The sequence below is a fragment of the Chelonia mydas genome, chromosome 2, assembly GCF_015237465.2.
Source record: "Chelonia mydas isolate rCheMyd1 chromosome 2, rCheMyd1.pri.v2, whole genome shotgun sequence".
Classification (NCBI taxonomy): Eukaryota; Metazoa; Chordata; order Testudines; family Cheloniidae; genus Chelonia; species Chelonia mydas.
Window position 1 is genome coordinate 64,604,964 of NC_057850.1, and position 26,525 is coordinate 64,631,488.

At 41.4% G+C, this 26,525-nt stretch overlaps 1 protein-coding gene across 5 annotated transcripts in view; it reads left to right on the top strand.

Annotated features, from left to right (window-relative positions):
* The window catches only part of TOX (thymocyte selection associated high mobility group box), a 268,267-nt gene that overhangs the window by 230,584 nt on the left and 11,158 nt on the right, over positions 1-26,525 (top strand). For all 5 annotated transcript variants that reach the window (XM_037892570.2, XM_007059463.4, XM_037892568.2 and 2 more), the window contains 2 exons: positions 7,292-7,372; positions 20,821-21,207. In XM_037892570.2, coding sequence (XP_037748498.1) covers positions 7,292-7,372; positions 20,821-21,207 — 468 coding nt within the window. The remainder of the gene's footprint in view (positions 1-7,291; positions 7,373-20,820; positions 21,208-26,525) is intronic.

Sequence of the window (26,525 nt, forward strand, 5' to 3'; positions counted from 1 at the left end):
AATTCTTTTCTCCAAGCTTCTAATATATCATCAGTGTCATTTTCATACTACGTCATCTAAGAGACTGCTGAACTGTAGAGCTAGCCCTCGGCCTCTCTCAGTTACAGTTTGTACCTAGATTAAAAGTCAAATAGTGGCATATTTCACTATCCATTAACCAGCTCTGTGGATTGTTTATATGACAGCTACATTTTAGTGGAATTCAGAGTTCTGGGCGCTGCTTCTACTGCAAAATTAAAGGATTAAAACTGGACACTGGCCTCCCGCTTTGGCAAACGTTCAGCTTTCTCTGAGCCTGAAGGAACCCATTCAGCCGTGCCTGGGGATGGAGATTTGGAGGTTGGATTCAACTCTGGAGAGCAGCACAGTAGTATTTTTCCAGAGATTGTAAGCTCACTCTTTGGAAGAGGTACTTCCATGGGTAACGTCACTTCATCCATCACTCAAAGAACTCTGAGATGGTGACATTGCTCCTAGAATTATGACTTTCACAGAAAGCATTTATTTCTTCTTTTTAGATGTATGGAATGCGTCTGTCATAGTTTTCAGGCTTCCTGCCTAGCCATCACCTCTCTTAGGTGGAGACCTACATCTCTATCTCTCCAGACCAGGCTTGCAGTCCCTCTGTACTTCATTGTGATTTCCCCAGCAGGTCTGATCAGGGTTCAGCTTCTGTGGTTAAGCTTTCTTGAGAAGTTTCAACAGTGAACACTAGGTACCAACCAGCCTTTAGAATATAAAATAAATTTATTCTGAGGGTAAAAGCATTACAGAAAAAATATAAATAAAACAGCTACAGGTTCTAAGAACACTGAATGTACCAGGAATTGCTCTCAGTCTTGTAGGCCAAAGAATGTCCAATATTCCAGCGGGATTGGGGTACCCCTTTGGACAGATTGTACTGTTCATTTGCTCACTCAGGGTACGTCTGCACTGCAATGTAAGCCCAGGGCTAGTGAGACTTGAGTCTGCTGACCCATGTTAGGGAACCCTGGGCTTCACTGTCTATATTGTATTTTAACCCTATGTTAACACTTTTCTAACCTGTGTTCGAACCTAGGGCTCTGGTGTCCACACTGCATTGTGCAAGTATGCTTTTGACTGGGCCAAGGTCGCCTTGGTAATCAGCCTGCTGAGAGGAGACACTTTAGACTGGGCCTCCCAATTGCTGGGAGGCTATAGCCCAGTGCTGTCACACTGGGATTTTTCTCCAATCAATGTCAACCATGTTCAATGATCCACACTGAACTTGAATGGCTGAGGGACTCCAGCAGGGGCAAGGCACAGTGGCCTCGTATGCAACGCACTTCCACCGCCTTACCACAGATACAGAGTTGAACGAAGCACTGAAGATGTAGCAGTTCCAGTGGGGCTTGTGGGAATAAATCAAAGACAAATTGGCCTATGTAGATGTTTACCAGCCTAGACATCCCTGTGGACCTCACCATCCACATAGATAATCAGCTCTGAGAACGAAGAGAGGAGAAAAGAGGTCCCCTGCAGCCCACCCTACCTGCGTACCATGACCTCCGAATTTTGTATATTGCCCACCGAACCCATGCAAACCAATCTGGCTTGTCAGTGCCTCACATCTGAAGAAAAGGAATGGCACCATCAGCACCACCTCTGCTTCTACTGTGGTGAACCTGGCCGTGCCATCTTGGCCAGCCCAGTACGAAAACCAAGGGGCTTGGGGAAACAAACCAGTCCAGGCACGGAGCCTCAGCCTTGAAAGAAGAGAACTTCCCCACACCCTAGTCCTCACTGAGATGTACCCAGAGCCCCATCCGGGGCTTTTCATTGGCAGGTTCCTATCCATCTATGTATCTTGGGGAAGGCCTGATGGATTCCCCTCCAACAGGTCCTCATTGATTGGAGAGCAGTAGACAAGTTTATGGATGCCTCTACAGCTCGGGCCCTACAGGTTTCCTTGCTACTGCAATTTTCCCCTGATCCTTGGAATCTCCTGACTGACCCTTCATGATGCCCTCATTCCCTGGTGAGAGCAGGTCACTCTTCTGTCAGAATTCTGCCAACGCTCCTAGTACAGTGATCAGGGCAGTCCTGTCCCAAAGGCACGGACCCAAACAAATACTGCACCCCATCGCCTACCTCACAAGGAAGTTTACTCCTGCTAAGCGGTATTTGAGCAAATACAAGATATTTGACAAGGAGCTCCTGGCAATTCAGACTGCCTTCGAGAGTGGCGACACTACTTGGAAGGGCCCATCGTCTGGTCCAAGTGTTTACCGATCGCAAGAACCTGGAGTAACTGTGTGAGTCCAGCACCCTAAAGCAACAACAGTTCCAGTAGGCCCTATTCTTCTCCCAGTTAAACTTTACTTGACCTACCACCCTGGAATCAGAAATGTGAAGGCCAATGTCTTGTCCTAAAGATATAGCTCTGACCCACAAGGCCGCAGTCCATAGTCTGAAGTCCCATCATTTTTAAATGCAACTCCTTGGGGCGGGAGGTGGCGGTGATGTCATGACCCATGGCTCTCAAACCTTGGATAGCAGGGTTCGTGGAAGCCACTGCACTCCAACCCTCTCCCTGGCAGCCTGCTGACAGTTGCTTACCTGAGACCCACAAAGGTCCAGCCCAGTGTGAGGATCTGCTCTTGAGGTCCAATTGGCTGAGTCCCAAGAGCGTCAGATCGTCCCACTGGCCCTACTTAGGCCAGGAGCAGAAATAGGAAGCTGTCGGAACAACTGGGTTTCACCCAGTCAATTTATATTTAATTATCACATTAATTAAAAAAACAAGTTGGAAATGGCCAGGTTCTATAAAAATGTGCTGCCATCCAAGCTGCTTGTTTACCAGTGTTTACTCGTTTCAGAGGCGAACATAAGCCTCATCAGTAGTTTTGGAGGTGTTAAAAGTAAAAGTAAATCTTGGCAACATAAGGTTATAACTAAGCTACAGTGTTTGTTGCTCTTAAACAAAAGAACAGAAATCTCCCTCTCAGACTGAGGACAATTTTAATGTATTTCTGTGTTTCAGAATTCCTCACCATCTTAACTGTGAAGCACAAAACAGTTTAAACCATTGTCACGGGTACAGTTCAGTGATGATATGAGCCTTTTGCCTCTTTAAAATGTCTGTGAGGCATCAAGTCTACTCAGTGTATTACAAAGATGTATTTAAGCTTGAGGGCTAGAAGTTCTGGCAGCGACTGAAACAGAATGGGAAGGGCACTTGGCTTGCTTATACCTGTTCACATACCGCTAAAACTGCTAGTGCCACCCACCTAGTCTCCCCATCTGCTTAAATTCCATGTACGAGCCCAGGCCAAAACCCAGGACTACCTGGGCACCAGCTACCAGTGTCATCTATGACAGGTTTCAGAGTAGCAGCCATGTTAGTCTGTATCCGTAAAAAGAACAGGAGTACTTGTGGCACCTTAGAAACTAACAAATTTATTTGAGCATAAGCTTTCGTGAGCTACAGCTAACTTCATTGGATGCATACATTCTCAACTCAAAAAATGTCCTACACACTAAATCTTATCATTACTGATGATACCAGCCAACTCCCAGTCTATCTGTCCACCCCAACCCTACTTGTTGCAGCTATCAGCAATCAATATTTCAACAGCCAATGTCAGTGGGATAGACTGACAATATCCCGCAATATGCTGGACAAACCTTATGAAATTAAGATAAACTTTTGAATTAAGTTAAACAGTATTGAATTAGGATTAATACATTTGGGATCTATTGTATTAAAAATATAATTGTGTTTGTGTTATTGTATGTAACTTCTCTAGTAGGAGGGGGTTGCTGCTCTAATTCCTCTGGTTATCAGCCTTTAAAGCCATCTCCCTAGTAAGGCTCACATATACAAATTCAAACTGGATTATCCAGGGACCAACAGACAAAGAAAGGACTTTTGGATAAATAGCCTGGTTTTAAACAGACTCAGGGCCTTCTTGCTGATCCACCAAATGGACAAGGGCATCTAGGGGAGGACTGGAAGAACTGGGCGTACTGAGCCCATAAGACTGTGTGCTTGTTCCGAGCTGAAGCTGGGATGAACGTGAAATCACAACGAGGTTTCCTTGGGTGAGGTGTTGTAGGACTGCTCTTGCCAAAGCCCACGTTAGGGTCAGGGTGATTTCTGGTAAGCTTATTAGCATGCGTGTAGGTTCTTTTATTGTTTTTAATATGTTTTCTCTCTTCTGCTTTTACTTTAAGAACAAAATTGGCTTGCATAAAAAGAGCTGTGCGGTAAGTATAACTATGGGCACTCACACTATTAGCCATCTCTGAAGGGAAAGCAAGCCAGCCTGGTCAGACAGACTGTCTTTTGCAGAGGCTAATACAATGAAGGCAGGGAACTGTGCCTGGAAATACCCTGGTCAGAAGGGAATGAGAAGTGGGTCTCCACCCAAGAAAGGCAACAGCTGGCGAGTGAGAAGCTTGAGAACGGATGCCCTTGGCAGGAACACTCAGGGGAAATACTGGTGCAGTTTTTCCTGTCAGGATCACCCACCCACTAACAAATAGCCTAAATATTAGGATTCTTGAAGAAGACCAAAAAAAAAAAAATAATAAGAGCCCAAGCCATCATGCCCAAGACCCATAACAAATACCCATTGCACCATAGAACTGCACTACACGCAAATCAGCTGGAATGGGATTTCCCCAAAAAAACATTGAGAAAGATACAAAAAAACAGAATGAGAAACCCAACCATGTAAATCTGCCTCTGAATAACATTAAAAGGGTTGTGTGCCATAATACTCATAGTGACATCCTATATCAGGGTCAGTTTAAAAAAATAGTGCTAATTGGGATTTATACTGCAATTACCAGGTTGAGAGAATGCCTAAGAAAAGCAGGTATGAAAAATGATGTATATGGTTAATGCTGAATTCTATGGCTGGATAGGTGGGAAATAATTAAATGAAGACTATATAATTAAGTGCATATGCAGTAGTGATGTTTGGGTACAAGCCAGAACTCTTGTTAGGTTTATGCTATAAAATAAGATTGCTTTGTTATATACCACAATTTGGAAAGGGAAAGGAGGAAATCCAGCTCTTTGAGAACCTTTTCCATATGCTTTGACTATAAATGCACAGTAGGCCTGCTTAAAATTTTGATATTAGAGAAACAAGGTGGGTGAAGTAATATCTTTTATTGGACCAACTTCTGTTGGTGAGAGAGAGAAGCTTTCAAGCTCTTCTTCCGATCTGGGAAAGGAGAAGAGCTCTGTATGGCTCAGAAGTTGACTCTGTATGGACAGCAGTTGGTCCAAAAAAGATATTTGCTCGCCCATCTTGTCTTTCTAATATCCTGGGACCAACATGGCTACAACTACACTGCATAAAATTTTGATACTCATGTAATGCAAAATAAGACTTCTGATCAGTTGAAGCAGGACTACAATATCAGGAAAAAAACCTACACGATCTTTTAAAGATCTTGACTCTATGTATGTGATGTTATTGTGCTCAGTTGTGGTTTTAAAATCTGGATAGCAAAATGATGCAGCTGTATTCAAATGTAAAATATAATTTGAATTCATCTTTGTTCTGTAGGTCATGCTAATTCCTTTTAGCACCTGGGAACAGATTGTCAACTAATTCTCATTTTGTTTTCTGAAAAAAATAATACATTTGCCCTATAACTGCAAACAATCACAATTTAAAAAGCAACTTGTTCCAAGTTCTTTGAAAAACAATATGAGCTCAGCATATACCATATATTTATCCTAATCTGAAGAAATTACAAGAATGCACACACACAGTTGCACAGCTAAAAACAATCTTTTTTTCCTCTCTGTGTAGATATTTACAATTTTGGTATCCTAGGACTCCTCTTTTTCCATCATGATTTTATACTTCCCAAAATCTTTAATCCTTTAGGCAACCTCTGAGTTTTCCCAACCTAGATCAGAGGATTGTTCTTTCTCTGAAAGCAAAGCTTCACTGAAATAAAAGATATTTCACAAGAATATTCTTTCTATAAATGATGTACCACCAGATCCTTCCAGCCCAGTACTGTTGCTCTGTTTTTGTATTTTGGAATTGTATTGTCCGGTGTATGTACAGTTTGCAGCTTCCATGTGTTCTCCATTATGAGAATACTCTGGCTTTACTGTAGAATAAGAGGATCAAAAGAGATCAATTTAAAATTTCATAAAGTTTACCTCACTGTAAAGGAAATGTGTGTGTGTGTGTACTACTCACCTGCAGAATTTATGAGGACATCTCAAATTTGTTTTAAGTTGCTTTTGCCATCCGCTGCACTTTGAGTGCATAGTCCAGCTAATCAGAGACTGGGTGCCAGTTTAGCAACAGTGCAAGGCTCTTTTAGGTTGTCAGCATGTACATTGGCAAGAAATTAGCCTCTATGGAGCTTGCCTCCACAGCTGGGAGGGTTGTGTACCCCCTGTACAGGTGCTAGCTTTCCAAGTATCTATCTATATTTTTAATGCTCCAATTATCATTTTGTCTGGGTGTCCTGCCAATCCCTGCAAATAACCTTCAGTTCTGAAGTCTGGGGAAATTTGAACTGGATCTTTTAACTCTTTAAGCTATTGTGTTAGTTACACTGTAGGCAGAACAGTGGATTGAGAGGAATATACAAGGAAAGGTACACTCTCTTGAAGAACTCAGCAGAACTTTGCAGGTCAAGATTGGAACAGTGATTTACACTAACTTCTTTTCATGGCTTCTTAGCTTCTCGTTTCTGCATAGAGCTTGCCGGAACTTTGATTTGCCTCTGACCTCCTTTGGACTGGGCTTCTCTGACTGTCCAACAGTTTACCTAATAATGGAAAAAAGTCTCCCAGTCATGCTGAAGGACACTGATATCTCCCCAAACCCTCCCTGTCCTCTGCATCTCATTTCTTCCTTTTTTCTTCCCAACTCAGCTGTCCTGGACACACCCACTCTCCTATTTTCCAGAGAAGTTCAGCTGGTCTGCCAGATGGGGGGAGACAATGAAGAGCACCCCCACTGGTCCAGTTTGGAACTATACTCCGAATTTAACATCCCTTTGACAACTGAAGCTATCATGCCAATAGAAATGTCCTCAGTTCAGTCAAACATATCAGGATCACTCTGTAGGCAAAGGAGCTCTTTTACTGTGAGCAAGATTTTTTAAAATGCTTGGTGTTTTACTTACTCTTTCTCTCCTAAAAAAACCTGGAGAAATAGGAATAGTTGTTTAATTAGAAGGATGTTCTGAAGATCCATGAAACAGATGAAATTGCAATGAAATGAATTGGAATTGCATATAGACACATATTCATTTACTAATTATCTTTGTTCTTTTGTAGGTATACAAAAAGAAAACTGAAGCTGCTAAGAAGGAATATTTGAAGCAGTTAGCTGCATACAGAGCAAGCCTTGTATCCAAGGTAACACATATATATATTGTGATAGATTGTAAACCATTTTCAGCATTTGTATGGTGCTCAGCACCTTGGTATCTAGTGTAAATATTGTTGCTCATTGCCACCTTATACCTATCATATCCATGCTCTGCTCTAGCGCTCAATACAAAGTTATCTCTCAACATAGGCATACCGCAGCCTATCCATTCCTACTCGTAGAACGTCTGCAGGCGGGATTATAATCACAGTGGAGCAAATGAGAGACCCAGTGGTCATCAGTAAAAGGATCACATTTGCCAGCAGGGACCACAGCATTACGCAATTACCAGTCATACTCTTTTCTGAATATAGGAGGAAACCGTGATATCACACATAAAATGCCTCATTTTTAATGCAGGCACTGTACAGCAATGATCATGCTCAGTATCACAATGCAAACATTCCCATGGTAAGCTGAACTTTCTTTGTGCATGCCTCAGATGAAGTAGACAAACACAGTATAGGACATAGTATGAATCACTTGCTTTGGAACAGGATGTCACAGGACCCACTGTACACAGTTAACAGCAACTTTTGATATTGATTTATAGAGCCATGCAAAATGCCCAGGATTTCACAACTGATATAATATAAACCACTGTTTTAAAACCCACAGACAAAGGTAAGATTACTGCAACATGCAGACTTGAAACATCAAAGGGGCAATTTGCAGAATCGTATTGTTGATGTTCATTTTGGTGTCTATTTCACAGAATCCAAAGTGTTGATGAGGTCACGTTTAGATGCACATGGCTGTCCAGTGGTTTGTGAGTAAAGGTTAGGAGTGAGGATGGCAATGCTTGAAGCTTATACAGATGTGACTGAGCAGTACTTTTTGTTACTTTCACGACATATTTACCATCTCATTAGGGACATTTCAAAACAAAGATTTAATGGATAATTAACACTCGGGTCTTTCATGCAGCTTTCCACATGATCTTACCACTTCTTCAGGTGTTTCAGTATATGACCCCTGTGAAATCAAACCTCATGTAGTTTGTGTTGGTAGGCAAACTCTGAGACATGAGTGTAACCTTATTCATAGCTTTCCTGTGTTGTCTTATATACTTGAAATCTAGCATCATATATGCCAGGATATTTATAAAAAGCATGTACAAATGCCTGTCATTCCTCTTCTACACTTGATGAGTGTACAATTCCAGAGATAGTCTTTATGTTTAGAATAGACTCTTTCAAGCCAGTGGAACTGCCCAGGGTTCCACTGAACATGACTGTCAATTTATTTGTAAGATTTTACTGAGTGGTAAAATAAGACCAACACACTCATTTTAATGTAAATTACGAAGTCAGCTTTTCACTTGTAATAATGAATTAGGTATCGTTACTGTGCCCATCATACACTGTTTATAGGAAACACTAAACTGTTTTATTTTGATAAGATAATATGTGTAAAATTGAGAATTTTACTCTGATTTTTTTTTCAGGGCAAAAATAGCTGCATAGCATTCTTTGAGGAAGGTTCATTTAGAGAAAATTCAATTAAAGAAATATTTGTGTCTGAGGCTCTAATTCAGTGTAGGAAAGCACTTGGACAGATGTTTAAGCCCATCCCTAGTCAAGAAAGCACTTAATTATGTGCTTGTGTCCCATTGGCCTTAGTGGGACTTAAGCATCTGCTTAACTTTAAGCATTTAGGTGTGATGGGACTTTAAATAAGCATGTAATTACAAACTAGATAGGTGATATATTAAGATTCGCCATGTGAATTCCATCTATTTGAAACAGAATATAAACTCTCTGTGTTAAAATCTATTCTATTATTACACATACAAAAACTACATTAAAACAATGTTATTACGGTTGCAAAGGCAAGCACGCAAAAGTTAGGAAATGCCAGAAGTCTGGCTTCACCTCCAGAGGAAGCATGCTTCACTGTTCTGTGGGGATGATAACTGCTCAGTCAAGTCACATGTAGGAGCCTGAAAACAGCTGAAATTTGCCCCCCAAAAATCAGCTGAGGCAAACACCTGGCTTGTAAAATGTCAACCCACAAGATTTAAGTTTAGCCAAGTAATAAGCAACTGAAAGCAAGGTCTTATAATTGGACATGTCAGGCAACTTTAACAATAGGCTGTATCATCAGCCTTGCCTGTAATATTTTTTTAAATAGGGTTAACACCCGGTAAGGTGAACATCTGATTGTATGGATTTAATGTCATAGCTATGCATTAATCTCCATTAAACTCTATCAATGTATTTGCTAGATGTTTTCTCAACATTTTTCTTTTATTTTTATAAAAATTGAAATTAATAGGGCTATAGTCAAGCCTGTTCATGTGTGTGGAAATCAATATGTAAAGTCAAAATCACATTACAAAGCATTATATGTAATGCTATGCAGATTGCCATATTGTTTATAATACTGACTAAGCCTTTGCATTCTAAACAAGTGTCTTTACATTTGCCCTTAGTTGCAACTTTTAGTACTGTTCAGGCTCAGAAATGCAACCTACAGTATATAGCAATTTGTATAACATTACTTAAAATGCTGTGATTGCAATTTGACTTTTTAAAAAACAAGCACTTTTTATCGCTTACCCTGGCTTTTTTTGTGTATGCTGGCTGGCAGTAGGATTTTTGCTTTATATGTTAAATATTTATTTATATATACATATATAAATATTTTCTGTAGGCATACTTAACAACTATGGCTTGTATCTATCCTCAAGTAGGAAAAAAGGTAATTTTTCAAAGCTATGATGGCATAGCTAGGTCAGATTTGTGCCCTCACATAGCATCATTATCAACCACATTTGACACTCTTAGAGTGTTAGAAATAATGCAAATTTTTTGAAGATAATGAACGTGGGACAACATTGTCCCTTTGATTGTATGGCAGGCTCAGATCTCCCCTAACAGAACTCCCAGCCACTGTCTGGAATTACTTTTCAGAAGTACTTAGTCCATGCAGACATTTTGGAAGTTTTAAAGATTAGTTTAGGCTATTTTCAGGGGATACCGTTACAAAACAGTAATAGTGGCTTTCTCCTCATAAGGAGCAAGCCTAAAATGCAGCTCTGTCTGAAGCATTAACATTTTTTTTAAGCTGCTAAACTCCTACAGGATCACTAGCACTGTTGCCTTAGCAGAAAAATATAATAAGCAGTTACATTAATTTGCAGCTTCCTTTTTTATCCATTAAACATCAATTTTCCCCTACCTAGGAAAATTGTAATGTAAGGCTATAAACAGTAGATATTTCAGGTTTCTGTGACACACTATCTTTGCTTTTGTGATTATTGTGATATCAAAAATGTTTGAGGAACCATATATCAAAAACCATATATTACCATTGAAACCATGCATGTAGCTGTATATCCTATATCAGACTTACCTGTTGACAGACTGGATATTTTCAGAGTTGTTTATGTATGTATTTTTCACAAACCAGTTGTCATGTCCCTTCAAGGATCCACAAACTGTCGGAGAAGAAATTTCTAATCCTAAAAACATTGTTTGAAGCAAAAATGTCCAGTAAATGCAGATAGCCAAAGAATAATCTCACTCAACCTCTTCACCTATAGAGCCACAAATCCTAAAGACCTAAGGAAGTTTCTAAGCAATTATTAAAACTGTTAGGCATAACTTCATTGTGAGAACTCACTCGTATTACAGTTCAGCCTAACCTTTAATACACTGAATCCACCATCCTTTTCTAGTTCAGAGGTCCCATTGTGGTGGCAGTCCATAAAGTTAACAACATCATCCAAAACATACATGAACTAAAGGCCAAGCATAAAGGATAGATGGTGCATTGCACCTCTGTGAGGGTGAATGTGGGGGAGGTGGTAGTGAGGTGTCCTGGCCATGGCAGAACTGAGTCAGTCAATGACTAAGGAGACCAAATGCTGCGCCTTCTTAAGGGCAGTGCAATAATTGCTCTGCCAAGGAGTTCCAGGTGGCAGCTTGCTTTCCGTATGCATATTCCTTTTGATGCTTCTGCTGGAAGTCTGTCACTTAATGTTACAATTTACCATTACACAATATGTTTCAACTTAACTTAAATTAACTTGAAATAATTACATCAAACAGTAAAACAAGAATTTAAGTTAGTTTCCATTTCACTAGAGTTTTTAATATGCAGTAGTAAGAATCCTATTCTCCTCATTTCCCACCAAGTGTTGGCACTAGAAAGTTCTACATTTACTAAAACATGCAGTAACAAAATAGAAACAAATTCTCAGCTGGTGTATATTGGCATAGCTGCTTTAAAGCCAAGGGAGCTATGCTGATTTACACCGCTAAGGATCTCTCACAGACTTTAAATAGCGAGAGATGGACAGAGATGGTGAAATTCAGATTACGTTCAGACTGAAGTTTGAGGCCAAATATATGTGAGGCTTCCCTTTCAGCGGTGCCAAGACCTAGAGATGTTCTCACAAGATTGAAGCCCAAAATGGCAGAGATTTTGAGATCACATTAGTTTGACATATTTTTGATTTTGAGAAGGCTCTTGTTTGTTTCTAAAGTGATTGGGATTGAATGGTTGGTATAAGGTTATTAGAACTGCATTTTTAGAGCCTCCCTATGCCTCTCAATTGGGGAATAATGACACTGGTATCAAATTAAAGTCACATGTCCTTCAGCATATTTATTCAAGCTACATTCACAAAACATCCATCTCTACCTACATGGCCTTAACGAATCCATAATAATCCCCCATAGATGATAACAAAATGTATCTTCAGATTTTAAAATGTTCTCCTCAGGAACCACATTGACTAACAGTGTATGACAACCAATAACTGGTCCATCTTGTACTCAAGTATCAATGATGTGTCTAAAGACTTTTGAACCTGCCACATGTGATACAATAAATTTGTATAATATATGTGATTTGGAATTAATAAAATAAGAAACCTCATGTATTGATAACCTTCATCCAAAACCTATAACTTTTTTGATGTTCTGAAATGTTCACATAAAAGTTTTGCTCTTCCAGATTTTACAGTGCTGATCCAAACAGAACCCAAACTCTGAGGTCCTGATTCTCACTGACACTAAGGCTGTGTTACACCATTCTGGCAGAGTAAAGGGAAAGTAGGAGTATATTTACACCCATTTATAAACAGTTTACACTGCTAGAGTAGTATAAAGTAGCATTAGTGTTAATGAGAATCAGACCCTGACCCTGTAGATCTTCGATCACTTATTTTACAGATGCTGGTGATGGCCAAAGGTACCAGAAACATTTATGTATGAACATTCAGCAATTCCTCAAGTTTATTCAAAGTCGATAGTGTGGTGAAGTCTAATTGCTCACATTAATAAAGAAATATTTCTGATGATATTGGCCCTAGCTAGTCTAGATACCACTCAATTTACAGTACTCCATTCAGAAGGTTTAGGACCCTTTAGACATTTTCCTCATACCACAAAACACCAGACCTGTTACTGTTAATGCTGCTGATTGTGAAAAAGAACTGTTCTAAAATTAAAAATAAATGTTCTGATCCAGCAGGACACCATTGATTATTGGTGAGTATATTGGCCACATTTTGGGGTATATTGTGTCTGCTATCTGAATAAATGTAATAAAAAATGCAGCATATAATTTTAGTTTAAGATAAAATTCCTTTGTCCCTGATTGTGAACAGAAATGTGGCTCTGCAAATGTGTCTTCATCATTGACAGTTTTCTTAAAAGGTCATTGGCAATTTTGCCAGTCATCACACAGAGATCTCGGAATTACCACAGTGTTTCTCTGCATGTAGAATGATGGTGGTAACTGTGTGGTATCTCTTGGAAAAAGTTGAGTTTTTTTATCATGTTTGAGTTTTGAGTTTTTAATAATGTTACTGTAAAAGTATTTATTAATTTAATTCAAATATATATAATTTGGTCATTTAAAATGTTGAAAATAACAACAAATATATTCCACAGTTTTTTTCAGCAACTCGGGGGTGTGTGTGTGTGTGATGCATGCCCATGTGATTGTGTATGGCAGCTTTTCCAACATACTGTCTGCAGAAACAAGGCTTGAAAGGGCAAAAAAAATAATAATGTGTAATTAATTTTAAATTTTCTGCTTACACTTCTAAGGAAGCACAAGTGAGGACCATCACTCATCAGCTGAAACTGATCTCAGCTTCACTTGACCAGTTCCTGTTTTGCTTTCTTGGAAACAGAGATGGAAAATCAACTCATTATTAGTAGGATAAAAGTTTTGGCCCATTGAAGTTAACAGGAAACTTTCTGTTAACTTCAGTGGGCTCTGGATCAGACCTGTAGAATGCTGCCATATGAAAAACTTACCCTTGCTTTATTTTAAGTTACTCAGAAAAGCCACCAATAGCCAGAAAGCAGAAACAACTCAGAATGAGAATAAAAACTCTCACTTACAGATTTCAGTTGCTGGTTGCCTACTAAGATTTACAAGTGATAGTTTCAAAAACCAGCTACAGATTTGAGGAGCCATAGTCTATACTAATTCAAACTGAAGAAGAAAATCCTAACCCTAATGAATCAGTTAGATTGCCTGGTGGATGTCACCTGAGTGACAGCTAGTATCTGTGGGACCATTGTATTGATCAGAATATCTATTGTTAGCTGAGTTTCTGGCCATTGGGAGCTGGACTCAGTGAGGACACTACAGTGGAACAAATTCCAGTATGACCTTTCCTCTGATGGGATCCCCTCCTTTGCCTGCCTGGTTTGTTGGCATAGCCTGTCTCCATCCACCGCACATTCATGGTGTGACTCTCTGAATAAGGATCAGCAGGGAGGAGGTCAGCGTACTGCACTGTGAGGTCAGGTCTGGAGCGGGTAGGAACCATCATGTTTCTCAGAGTAGTTCTGTGTGAGGAGACAAGGTGTGCTGATGGTTGGCTTTAGGTTAGAGGCAGGCATGAGGAGTTGTGGCACTGAACAGTGGAGCTTGGAATGTGAAAGGGAAGCCACACTTTTCTCAAGAGCAGGAGAGGAGAGCAGCAGGATTGGTGAGGGACATGTGGGGAAAGATAAAGGGACTGAGGGTCTATTATCTAAATTATCTCTCTCATTTATGAAGTGCCTCAAACTGTGTAGCAACAAATCACCAATATAGTCAGTAAAATAAGAATAGCAAAAGTGGGCTATGCTCTCATACTCCTGGTATTTGGTTGCTTATACCTAAAAGTGTTTATTATTTTATTTGCTTCTTTTCCTTTCTCACTCCCCTGCTCTTCCTTTCTTTCTACATGGACCATTTTCTTCCCTTTCTCTTTGTTCCTCTGGGCTTTTGTTCTAGGTGTGACATACCAGGGTACAATCCAGGCTCATGTGTAGCTGTGTCACCCCTGCCCTGTAACCTGGGGTACCCTTTACAATGGCTTCCTTCTCACAAACAGCCTCCAGTGTGTAAGTCAGTCACTCCCAGCTATGCCTATTTGTGTGCTTTAGCCAGCCAGCCACACCTTAGCTCTTACCAGCCTTAAAGTTTACCACAGGGTGACCTCAATACACTCCCAGTCTCAGATTTTCCCCCAGTCCTCTTCTGGACAGTACAGATATATTGAGTCTGTTATTCCTTTAAGGAACTTGTTGCCCCAAATGGAGTCACCCAACACTTCAACTTGAACACCGTGGATTAGAAAAAGGCACTTTATTAACCACAGAGAGATAGATTTTAAGTGAGTACAAGTAATGAAGCATAAAAATCAGAAATGGTTACAAGAACAATAAACCACTCATTAATGCCTAACTTAAACTATATTAGATTCAAGCAAAGTTTCTCATCTCATGCCCCAGCAGCATTACAGACCAAACTCTCAGATCAGGACCCCTCCCCCAAGTCCAATCATTGCTTCCTTTGTCTCTTCGGGTACAGTGAATGTGATGGATGTGAGGGGGGGATGCCGTGGGGTGTTTGTCCCTCCTTTTTATAGTTTCAGCCCCCTTCTTGAAAAACATTTCCAGCTAGATATCAGGAGACAAAGAGTGTATGTGGAAGGATGTTCCCTGCGGTTGTTTTCACTTGTTTAAACTTCCTTTGTCTTCCCTTCCTGCTTGATGATTCTGTTTACTGCTTAAAGAAAAATTAAGCAGAGCACACATCTCTTTGTTTAGGACAGACCTGTTTGCCAGCCTCTGTTTGAGTAGAGCTGTGGGTTATGGAACATGTGTTAATAACACCATACAGGGGAATCTTATAACTTCACATACAGTGTTGCCACACTTACTTTATCAGGACAATAGTGACCAGAAAACTATGAGTTTTAGATATTCAAGGCATATTTTGAACAAAGATTATTACAATAGCGTGTAAGGTGTGAATATGGGGGTAGGGGAAGGTGTTCTGTCATAGTAGGCTCTTGTGAAAAGGCTGAGTTTTGCATTGAGCCCAGAAGACAGGCATACATCTTTTCGGATGGTGTTCCATATCTTCAGACTTGACACAAAAACTGCTTCCCTCCATGTTCTGATAGGTTTACACTGCATGCAGCAGTGTTGGAGGCTTACATGTGGAGAGGCAATTCCTAAGATAGCCTGGTCCCAGCCTATTAAGATTTTAAAAGATTAGGACCGGGACTTTGAATTAAACTCAATAGTGAGCAGGAGCCACTGGAAGGCATAGGCACTGGTGTGAAAAACTAATGTACTAATCTGCAATCCAGTAAGGTACTGGCTAATGTGTATGTGCTCCCTACCTGATAGACTGTATATGAGATTCTATCATCCTCTAGCAACTAATCTACAGAGCCTTTAAGTCCTACCACTCCTAGATCTAAAACAGATTCTCCTTTAGCTCAGGTGGTAGAGAGCTGTGTAGGGAGCAGAAGGTCTAGAATTGTACACCTGTAGCATCAGGCATAAAAATTAGCTGGTGACTATGGTCATAAATTCATGTTGGTACCTTAGTGCTGAACCCTGGGGATGAATATATTTGTCTTCCATGTTTTCTATGCTCTAAAGTCTAATTAAACAAGTGAATAGGGATCTTTAATGTGTTTTCCTGTATTATTTTCCTTAGATAAGCAGAATGACTTTTCCAATGGCAGATTGGCTAACACCTTTCGGTCTGCAAAGTTATGCCTGATACCTTAACAGCTGGTGGCTCTGTCAACCAGTCAGATCCCCTCTTTCATTCTTCATATTTTATGTAGTGATGTAGTGTCCTTATGTAGGAACAGATTCTGCTGTCAGTTACACAGGTACAACTCCGGTTGAAAATCAGTGCAGTCAATGAAATCAGTGCAAGCGCTATGTGTGCCTGGGAGGGCAGAATATGGCCTGTGCTGTATACTCACATCTTTGTATGTAATAGATAATAAAGGCATATATGAAAAGCCTGTAACATTTTTGGCATCACCTATCTCATTAGCTCCAGTGCTGCTTTCAAAAGAAAAGGTTTCTTCCCTAACCTTAGGAAAAGCTGAAAGCGTAGTATGCTGGGGAATTATACTTAATGGGTTTGTTTATCCAGAATCCCAATAACTGATAATATGTATGTCTTTTACAATAATATTGGACACTTTGGGGCTTCAAATCACATAAGATTTAAAGCATTCTTAGTCACTGTAAAATATTTGCTTAGTCTGGGGCTGGAGTGTTGAGAATTGCATCAGAATATTGTGAAAAATATATAGCAGAATTACTGCAGGCTTGAGACAATCAGAGCAAATCCTTTTTGATCAACTGGCAGACACTCTTCTGGGAAGTAAAAAAAAGTGATATTCATCCCCAGCATCAGACCATGCAACTACCAATAACTGAAATGGGAGTTGCACCTGCTTATTTGATCCACAGGATCTAGTATCCTGTAAATTAATTTATTATAATGGGCCAAATTCATCCTTTATATAAGTGCATTGAAAGCAGTGGAGTTACACCAGTAATGAATTTGGCTCAGTATGTCTCCTTATTTAAAGGGGAGTATGACAGAATCTTTGGCTGTATATACACAGAAAAATATCATAATGGAAGAATCCTTAGAAGGGTGGAATCCAAAAAAGCTATTTGACCGCTATTCTTCAAGAGGGGTTATTCAGTCTATCTGACCTCAGAAACACTGGGAGAAATCCTGTCCTTGCTCTAAGGAAATACAGGAGAGCAGTGGGGAGGGCCAGGGAGGGTGACCATATTTCCGTAGCCTGAAAACAGGACACACGGGGCTGGCCCAAGCCACCTGGCATCGCCGCTCGTCCCCTGCACCCCCGCAAATGTTCCTCTGCACCCCCAATTGAGCCAAGTAGCAGAGATTGGAGCGAGGGGCGGGGGGGGAGGAATGGGTTGGGCTGGGATCTGGGCAGCAAAGCAGGATGTGAGAGTGCGAATGTGAATACTTTTTGGCTCGGAGCCAGGAGGTGAAGCTATTGGATTATGATCCAGTTAGCAGTGTGATGCCCCTTTGGGGGCTGGGATAGCAGAGGGGCAGGAAGGAGGCTCTGGGTAGTGGGGGGGATCGAGGAGACTCCAGAGAGCAGCCCTGAGGAGGTGTGGGAAGGCTGGGATGCAGGGCCATTTTAGACTTTGTTATTGGAGGGGGCGATTCCCAGCCAGTGAGGGGAGGGCAGAGAGGAGCAAGTGATGTGGGACCAGGAGGAGGTCACTCCCGGACAACGGTGCAAAACTCAGGTGAGGCAGGTGTCCCCCACCGCCCTACCTAAATGGCATCTCTGCCAGGATGTGGCAGAAGCAGGCAACTGGAGGCAGACTGGGGAGGGAAAGAAGCCAGTTGGGTTGCGGGGAGGCCTGGAAAGGGCTCCGGGGACCAGCCCCGAAGGATGATGGGTGGGGAGGATACGAAGCCAGGGTGGGAGCTGTGGAGACCGCTTGGGAGGCTGTGGCGGGGGTGGGGGACCATGCCACACTCGGTGCTTCAGCACAAGCCAGTGCTGTGGAATCCAGTCAGGCATTTATCAGTCAGGTTGCCCGGTAGGACCTGGTTCCCGCGAGTTGCGGCTCCATGGCCTGGACAGAGAAGAGTTTGAATTAGGGCCTTGACTGCACTGCCCTCTAATTGGGTTGCAGAGTGAGCACATGTTACCCCATTGCTCCCTGATTCGAGGGACAGGCTCCTGTCCCCCTCCCCAGAATGTTGCCACTCACATACCCCAACATTCTTCCGTACCTCCCTAGGGAGGTACGCCCCACTTTGTTTTCAAAACTGGGCATTTGTCCTGTTTGCTCTTGCCAACTCATTTGGCAAAAGCAAACAGGACAAATGCCCAGTTTTGCCAAAAAAGTCAGGACATCAGGGACAGGGCTTAAAAAAGTCTGTCCCAGCCAAAATGGGACATATGGTCACCCTATCAAGGAAACATCCTGACAACACAGAGGGCTGGAAAATATGTACCCTGAGAAGACCTTATTTTTTTTCCAAAAAAGACACAGCATTACTCCTTCTAGATGTGAGGAACACAGTATATTCACCAGGAGGGCCCTGTCCAGGCTCTTCAGTCAGCAGAGCCTTTTGGATCTATGAGGCTTTGGCAGGCCTGTTAGCCAATCCTCACTACTTTTGCTATCCTGCCCTGCTGCTATGCATGTGCTGTTGGAAAAACTGGGAAGGATTTTGCATAAGCTATGAGGTATCATGTTGCATTTTGCATATGTGTGCATTTTTCTGTATCTTAATCTGTATGTGTGGGTGTGTGTAGTGCATATTGTACATGGAGAGAGAGAGAGATTTGCATTCCTTTTTCATTTTTATTTCATTTTCCTTAGTTTACTGGAGAAAATAAGTTTTGCTGCCTGGATACTGCAACTTGGCTTGGGAAAATGAAGTTATAATCTTTTTCATTGTATAGCATCACAGATAATGAACCAGTTTCTGTAATGTGCATATGAGTTGATTGTTGGTGATGGCACATACATCAGAAAGCATACAAATAGACTTTCACAGACTCAGCTGATGCTGAAAGTAACATGAAACTTATTTTGACTTGTAAACTAAACAAACATGACATGGCATTGGTAGGATAATGGTATGTATGTGTCTTCCAGCCTGTGTTTTGACACAGTGACTTCTTTTTCCAGAGGAACATTTACCATTTTTTCCAGCATGTTTCACCTTTCACTCGTTATAAATACTGTACAACCTTTCCTTAACTGCTAAGTTATTATTCAGGTACCCACACATAAGCACTGGGTGGTTAATCTTTAACTCTTTTTGGCATTTACTTGAACACGTCTAGTTTACAACTCAATTGGAAGTTCTAAGAAACTGAGTGCATGGGGAACAGAACAAATTTAATAGAATTCAGAGTAACAACTTATAAACATTGGAACTATTTATTATTGAAAATATTTAATAATAACTGCTTCAAGAAACCAAGACAAACTCTGCAATTATTTTGAAAAGGTCTGTTTATTTTCTAAGTTAGTTTATTTTGGTGCTGTATTATTCAGGGCCAATTGAGATAATTTTCTTGTTGCATGTTATCACACATAGGCCAAATGGTACTATCAGTTTTTAAGAAGAACTCCTTCATTGGATTCATTGAGGGGGTTCTGCTTAAAAATTAATTATTCAATATGCCTATAATATTTCCAAACTCACAATCTACAAAACACAGTTGATGTGGACATGGATATAATCCTAACACAGAATATTTAAAAAATACACTGGAATTTTAGTTTGATTCAGTGACACAACCGTAGTGCCCAGTGCTGCCACCCTTCATGATAATACCTGCCTCTTATCTAGTGCTTTCATCAGTAGATATCAAAGCGCTTTACTAATGAGGTCAGTATCATTATCCCCATTTTACAGATGTGCAAATTGAGGCACTGAGTAGGGAAGTGCCTAAGGTCACCTAGCAGGTCACTGGCAGAGCCAGGAATGGAAACAGAACCCAGTCTCCTGAGTCCCAGTCCAGTGCTCTATTCACTTATTGCCTTATTACCTCTCACAAATAATCCTTCTTCACATGAGTGGTCCTATTGAATTTAAGGGGACTAATAACAGAAGTAATGACTGCTTATGTGAGTAAGGTTTGCAGATTTGGATCCATGTTTTCATTTGCTGAGTAGCTTACCATGTCAGTAACATCACTTCCAAGTTTTGCAATATCAAAGTGTCAAGCCAGGAAGCAGAGGGGCTGGAGTGAAGAAAATCTGTGTGATGTGTAAGAGTTAACTTTATTTCTATTTATTTAAGAGTAATAACCAGTCTCCACTGTAAGGACATTTTAAGTAGCATCTCCATGACTGATGTATGCTGCTGAAATGAGTGCTGTCATAAAGGAATTTTTCATATAATGAGCAGAGAACAAAAGGGAAAACATGGGTATTTGTTATAGAACAAAATTCTCCAGTATTCTACGGGAAAGTTACCGCTGCACTGTGCTTCAGACTATTATTGCAGAACACTAAGGTATTTTGGTCAGGCCTGAAACGATGCGGAGGTTCGTTTGTGCAGTAAATAGATCTCAGAAAAACAGCTTTTATCTGTCTCTAAAGATTGTTTGTTTGTTTTGTTTTTTCAACAGAGCTACAGTGAACCTGTTGATGTTAAGGCATCCCAACCGCCTCAGATGATTAATTCAAAACAGTCAGTGTTCCATGGGCCCACACAGGCTCATTCCGCACTGTACCTAAGCTCCCATTATCACCAACAACCTGGAATGAATCCGCACATAACTGCCATGCACGCTAATATCCCCAGGAATATCGCACCCAAGCCCAACAACCAAATGCCAGTGACTGTTTCCATAGCAAACATGGCTGTGTCTCCACCGCCACCGCTTCAGATTAGCCCACCTCTCCACCAGCATCTCAACATACAGCAACACCAGCCAATTACAATGCAGCAGTCTATTGGAAACCAACTCCCAATGCAGGTCCAGTCTGCTTTACATTCACCTACAATGCAGCAAGTAAGTTCTAAATCATGAGCTTTCAAGCTGTTTGGGGAACAGTTTCATTTGAATCCATAAAACTGGTCTTCCAGTAGTGAATGTAGGTTTTTTTGATTCATGGTTTAGCTTTAATTTTGCAACATTCCAGTACTGAAGTCCCAGCTCCCAGTCCTGCAGCTGCTTGAGCACGTGAGCAACTTTATTCATATGGCTAGTTCCATGGGCTGCACCAGGACAACTCATGTGAGTAAAGTTAACCAAGTGCCCCCGAAGATTGGCTCCTGAACATTAAAATTCCATCTCTCCCATAGGAAAGGGAGTTTCTTTTACAAAAAATATTACTGTTACTCAGTGAAATCAGCCTGTGAGGTAGAAAATAACCTAATGAACAGATGAAATGTTAAGGTTCCAAAAATTTTGATTTAAAGACACAGTTTATAAAGTAAGATACTGGAAATAAGGGACCAGTTCCTGATGTTCATATTAAAGTTTTATTCATTTTTGTACTCAGTCCCTGCTCTAACAAATTCCCATTGAATTTCAGTGGGAGTCTGATTGATTATGGCCTCACTACATACTGGAAACCTCATGATATGGACTTTCAGGTCTCAATCCTCCAGTGATGTAAAGCAGTGTAACTTCACTGACGTTAAATAATTTTACAGAGGATCTGGCTCTCAGTAAATAAAGTTTTATTTTCTAAAAAATAGCCCAGAATTGACAATTTTGGGTAGGGGAATAAGGGGGTGTGTATCTTGAGATCGCACGATTTAGATAAAAGAAAAGGAGGACTTGCGGCACCTTACAGACTAGCAAATTTATTTGAGCATAAGCTTTCGTGAGCTACAGCTGTGAGCTGTAGCTCACGAAAGCTTATGCTCAAATAAATGTGTTTGTCTCTAAGTCCTCCTGTTCTTTTTGTGAATACAGACTACCACGGCTGCTTCTCTGAGTCAAGATGTAGATGTAATTGAGCCTGATTTTCCATGGCACCTTGTGTAATCATTTGCACCATTGTAAAGTGGGTGTAAAATCCTACCAAGTTAGAATGGTGTATTTTACACCCACTTGTTCTAAATGGCTAGGCAAGGTGCGGGGCAATAGAAAATCAGGCCCATCATTGAGTTTCATGCTCAATGTTTTCTACTCTTTTTTTATGCCCTTTCAGGTTTCTGAAATACCCAATTTGTTTATACAAATGCCTTGTGTGCACGAAGCTTGTGGGCACAATTTATGAATCCAGGTTTAAAAATCTGGCCGTGATTATTCAATGGATAATACAAGTATGCTTAATAGAAGGTGCAGTGCAGAAGTTGGATGGTTTTAAATAGCATATCTGGTTATTGGCACCATGCCATGATCATCATCATCATCACATAAATCGAAACACTGTTCCATGGTGCATTATTCAAAAATTACATATAACAAAGTATATTAAATAAAATGTGACTTCAGTAGCTTCCATTACATCATGTTGAACATTACCCAGAAGGAAAGAAAAAAGTGGGACTACCACTTCTTGTAGCATGCTGTATGTATTTCAACAGTGTGAAAGAACTGCCACTTATAACAAATGCTGCTCGCTACGACATATTACATATGTTGTGCAGTGCCATTTCTAGCCTGGGGTACTACATACACTGTAGAAAATAGGCATCCTGAAGTCCATAAGTAGATCTGTGTTATACTGTACCTTTCGCTTTCCTGACATAACATACAATATAATAAAAAATTATGTGACTTTTTTTGCCTACTCCCCACAAAATTAAAAAAGCAGTGTAAAATATGATATCCTGAAATAGGAATGGGAATCCTTTACCCATATTTCTCATTCAAGGAATCTGACATTTCTGTCAAAGATACCAAATGTGTTGTCAGGCACCTGGGACATGGGCAGTCTAACCTAGTGGTTGGAGTAGGCATTATTGAATTAGATATTGTAGTTTTCCTTGGACCGAGCGAAATTCTAGAAAATTCCAAACAACATATTCTTCCTAGATGTGGATAGTTATAGGCGGGGGTGTAGGGAGTAGAATGAAATAGGAAGGGATTCTTGACCAAGGGTTTTTGAAGAAAGATGTGGTAGATGGGGTTAACTGGAGGGAATCTGGTAGCTGTATCCTAAATGTAGCAGGGTTAATCTAGTGATCTAGAAGGGTCCTAGTTACTGATGGTCTAGCTTTGCAGAGGGGTGAATCGATCGCAGGTTCTGAGTGGACAACCAAACCTTATCCCCTACCAGCCAGGTGTTGGCTGGTGGGACCACTTCACATACCATTTGTAAGTTGCCTTGGAGACTTCTAACTACTTCTGGAGTTCTTAGTATACCTACTAGATGTGGGCAGTGAGTTCAGTGACAATGGGCACAAACAATGTCAAGGGGATCTGTGGATGAATGCGAGGATGAAGACAATAATTAGCAAAGAAGGGTCTGCTTTGTGGAAGTGTTGGTGGCATTATTTTAGATAAACTCAGCATGAGGGATCAAAGAGAGCCAGTCATCTTGATGATAGTTTAAAAAGTAGCATAGGTTCTGTTCTAGGATCTAATTGTCTTCCTCAGCCTGACCATTGTTGCTTGCGTGATAGGCCATAGAGGTTAGGCCATGTTTATACTCAGGTGGCATGGGAATTCCCACCAGAAGCAGGAAATAAACTGTCGTCCACGGAGAGATACCATACTAATAGGCAAGCCATGGAGATGAAAGATGTTGTTCACAAACAGGTGGGCTGTTTCCTGAGCAGAGGGAAGCTCCCGGTATTCAACAAAGTGTGCCATCTTGGTTAAGTGGTTGATCACCACTAGAATTGTGGTGTGGCCTTGGGAGGATGGTAATTCCATGGAATGATAGCCCAAAACCGGGGCAGAGTGGGTAAGGTTTGGAGGAGACCCAGTGGTCTTGAACAGGTTGCCTTGGTCTGGGTGCAAAATATCACAGGAGACTACATAAGGAACAAGGCACACACTGCTGACCACCAAAAGCTCCCAGACACTAGGTCTTATGTCTTGGAACAGCCAGAGCGGCCCTCCACGGGAGCATCATGGCAGAGTTGTAGGACTCAAAGCTGAGTAGACCCTTCAGGTACATATATGCATCCTTCATGATACCAGATCCTGTCCTGGAACATGAATGCGGCAGAGGTCTGGTCCTGCTCTTGGTCTAAGGCTTGATGGATTTGGATGGCAAAGGGGTCACGGGGCAACTATGAACGGAGAGAGGTTATCAGGTTGGAGGCTATGATGGAAGAAATGAAGTTTGAGGGCTCGAGGATTGTGGACCTAGTTTCTTTGCCAGGCTCAAAGTTCTCATCCTTCCACCACAATGCATCTGTCTTCCTGTTTGTCCCAGAATGGAAGGTGACCACAAACTTGAATTGTGTGAAGAAGAGGGACCAGCATGACTTCTGCTGTTTTCAGGTGCCTGGCCATCTTAAGGTATTCCACGTTTTTATGATCTGTGAGAACTTGGACAAGGAATCTATCCTCCTCCAGAAGGTGGCTCCATTCTTCAAAGTCTATTTTGATGGCCAGCAGTTATTTGTCCAGGGTGTCATAATTCCCCTCAGCAGCAGTGAGTTTTTGTGAGTAAAATGTGCATGGGTGAAGCCGCTCTTTGGGAGCATCAGATTGGGCTAGAACTGTCCCTAGCGCAATGTTTGAAGCATCTGCCTCCACCATAAACAGTGTGGCAGGGTCTGGGTGGATGCAGATGGGAGCTATTGATGAATCTCTGCTTCAGATTGTCAAAAGCAGCCTGAACTTCTGAGGATCATACAAATTGCATTCCCTTCCGCAGTAGGGCTGTGAACAGAGCAGCCAACATAGAGAATCTTGGGATAAATCATCAGTAGAAATTAATGAAAGCCAAGAAGTATTGGATTCTGTGTGCATCCTTCGGAGACGCCCGCTCCATGCTGACTGCCACTTTGTGGGATTCCATTGTCCGTTGGATGAGATAATATACCCGAGAAATTCAAGGATGTCCCAGTCAGATACACGTTTCTTCCACTTGATAAATAGATGATTCTGGCATAGTCTTTCAAGAACACCGCCCATGTTCTGAAGAACCTGGTCCTCAGAAGAAATGAGGGTTGTCAAGGAAAGTAATGGCAGATTGGTCCGGTATATCCTAAAATGTATTGTTCATAAAGTGTTGAAAAGTTGCTGGAGCATTGCATGGGCTGAACGGCATGACCAAATATTCATAGTGACCATATTGAGTATGAAAGGCAGTCTTCCATTTGTCTCCCATGCAAACAAACACCAGGTTATAGGCCTGTTCAGGTCTAGCTTAATGAAAATGTGAGCTGCATGTAGTCAGTCTGAGTTTGCTTATGGGGGGAGCCATGAGCAGTTTCATATGGTCACTTTGTTGAGGCTCCATAATCGATATAAGGCCACAATCAGTCATCCGTATTCCTTGGCAAAAAAGATCGGGGCACTTGCCAGAGATGTGGATGGATGGATGAAACCCTTCTGTAGGTTCTCCTGCAAATACGTGGGGAAGGTCTGAAGTTCTGGCTTATATTTGACTTAATGGGATCTCGGCTCCAGGTTGGAGGTCATTGAGGGAGTCATAATTCTGATGCAGGGGCAGAATGTCTGCCTTTCCCTTGTGAAAAACATTAACGAAGACATGGTATTTGTGTAGGATCTCTGCTGAGGCAGAACTGTGAGTGGCCCTTAGGGTCCTGGTGGCTTGCTCTCTGAGGTTTTCATTGTCACATGTACAGCGTACCAGTCCAGTTCTTGGACCCTGGGAGGCAGTACTGCCAGCAATATCAAGAACTAAAGAGTAGTGTCTCCTTTCACCAGCGAATCTGGAGGTATTGGATAGTAAGCCAGGGCAAACCTATGATGCCGGAGCATGGGGGGGCCCAGATTAGCCCAAATTTGAGGGTTTCCTGATGACCCCAGAGAATGACAACTATCACTGGCAGGTCTTATCTCCCAAGGAGAGAAGGGACCCATCAGCAGTCTCAACCAGATCTGGAGAATTCTTGTGTATGGTAAGAATTGCATAGACCTCAGCAAAGTTCAGGTCCATATAGTTATCCACGGCCCACAAGTAAACTAGGGCCTCTTGGTGAATCTTGGGACTTGCTGGTAGCTGAATCAGTAGACGTATTTGGAGCAGCATCAAAAACTGGCTTGATGGTCCTGCTCTGCCGACTGTGGCCCGTGGGTGCTGGGGCTACCAGGGGAGGGGAAGACCAAACCAGCACAGATCAGCTCTTTGGGACTGGGAGCCGAGTATTTTCCAGCCTCAGCACTGCCCAAGTCTGTGCCGGACACATCAAAATAAGATGGCTGGGATCCCCTCAATATAAGCATCG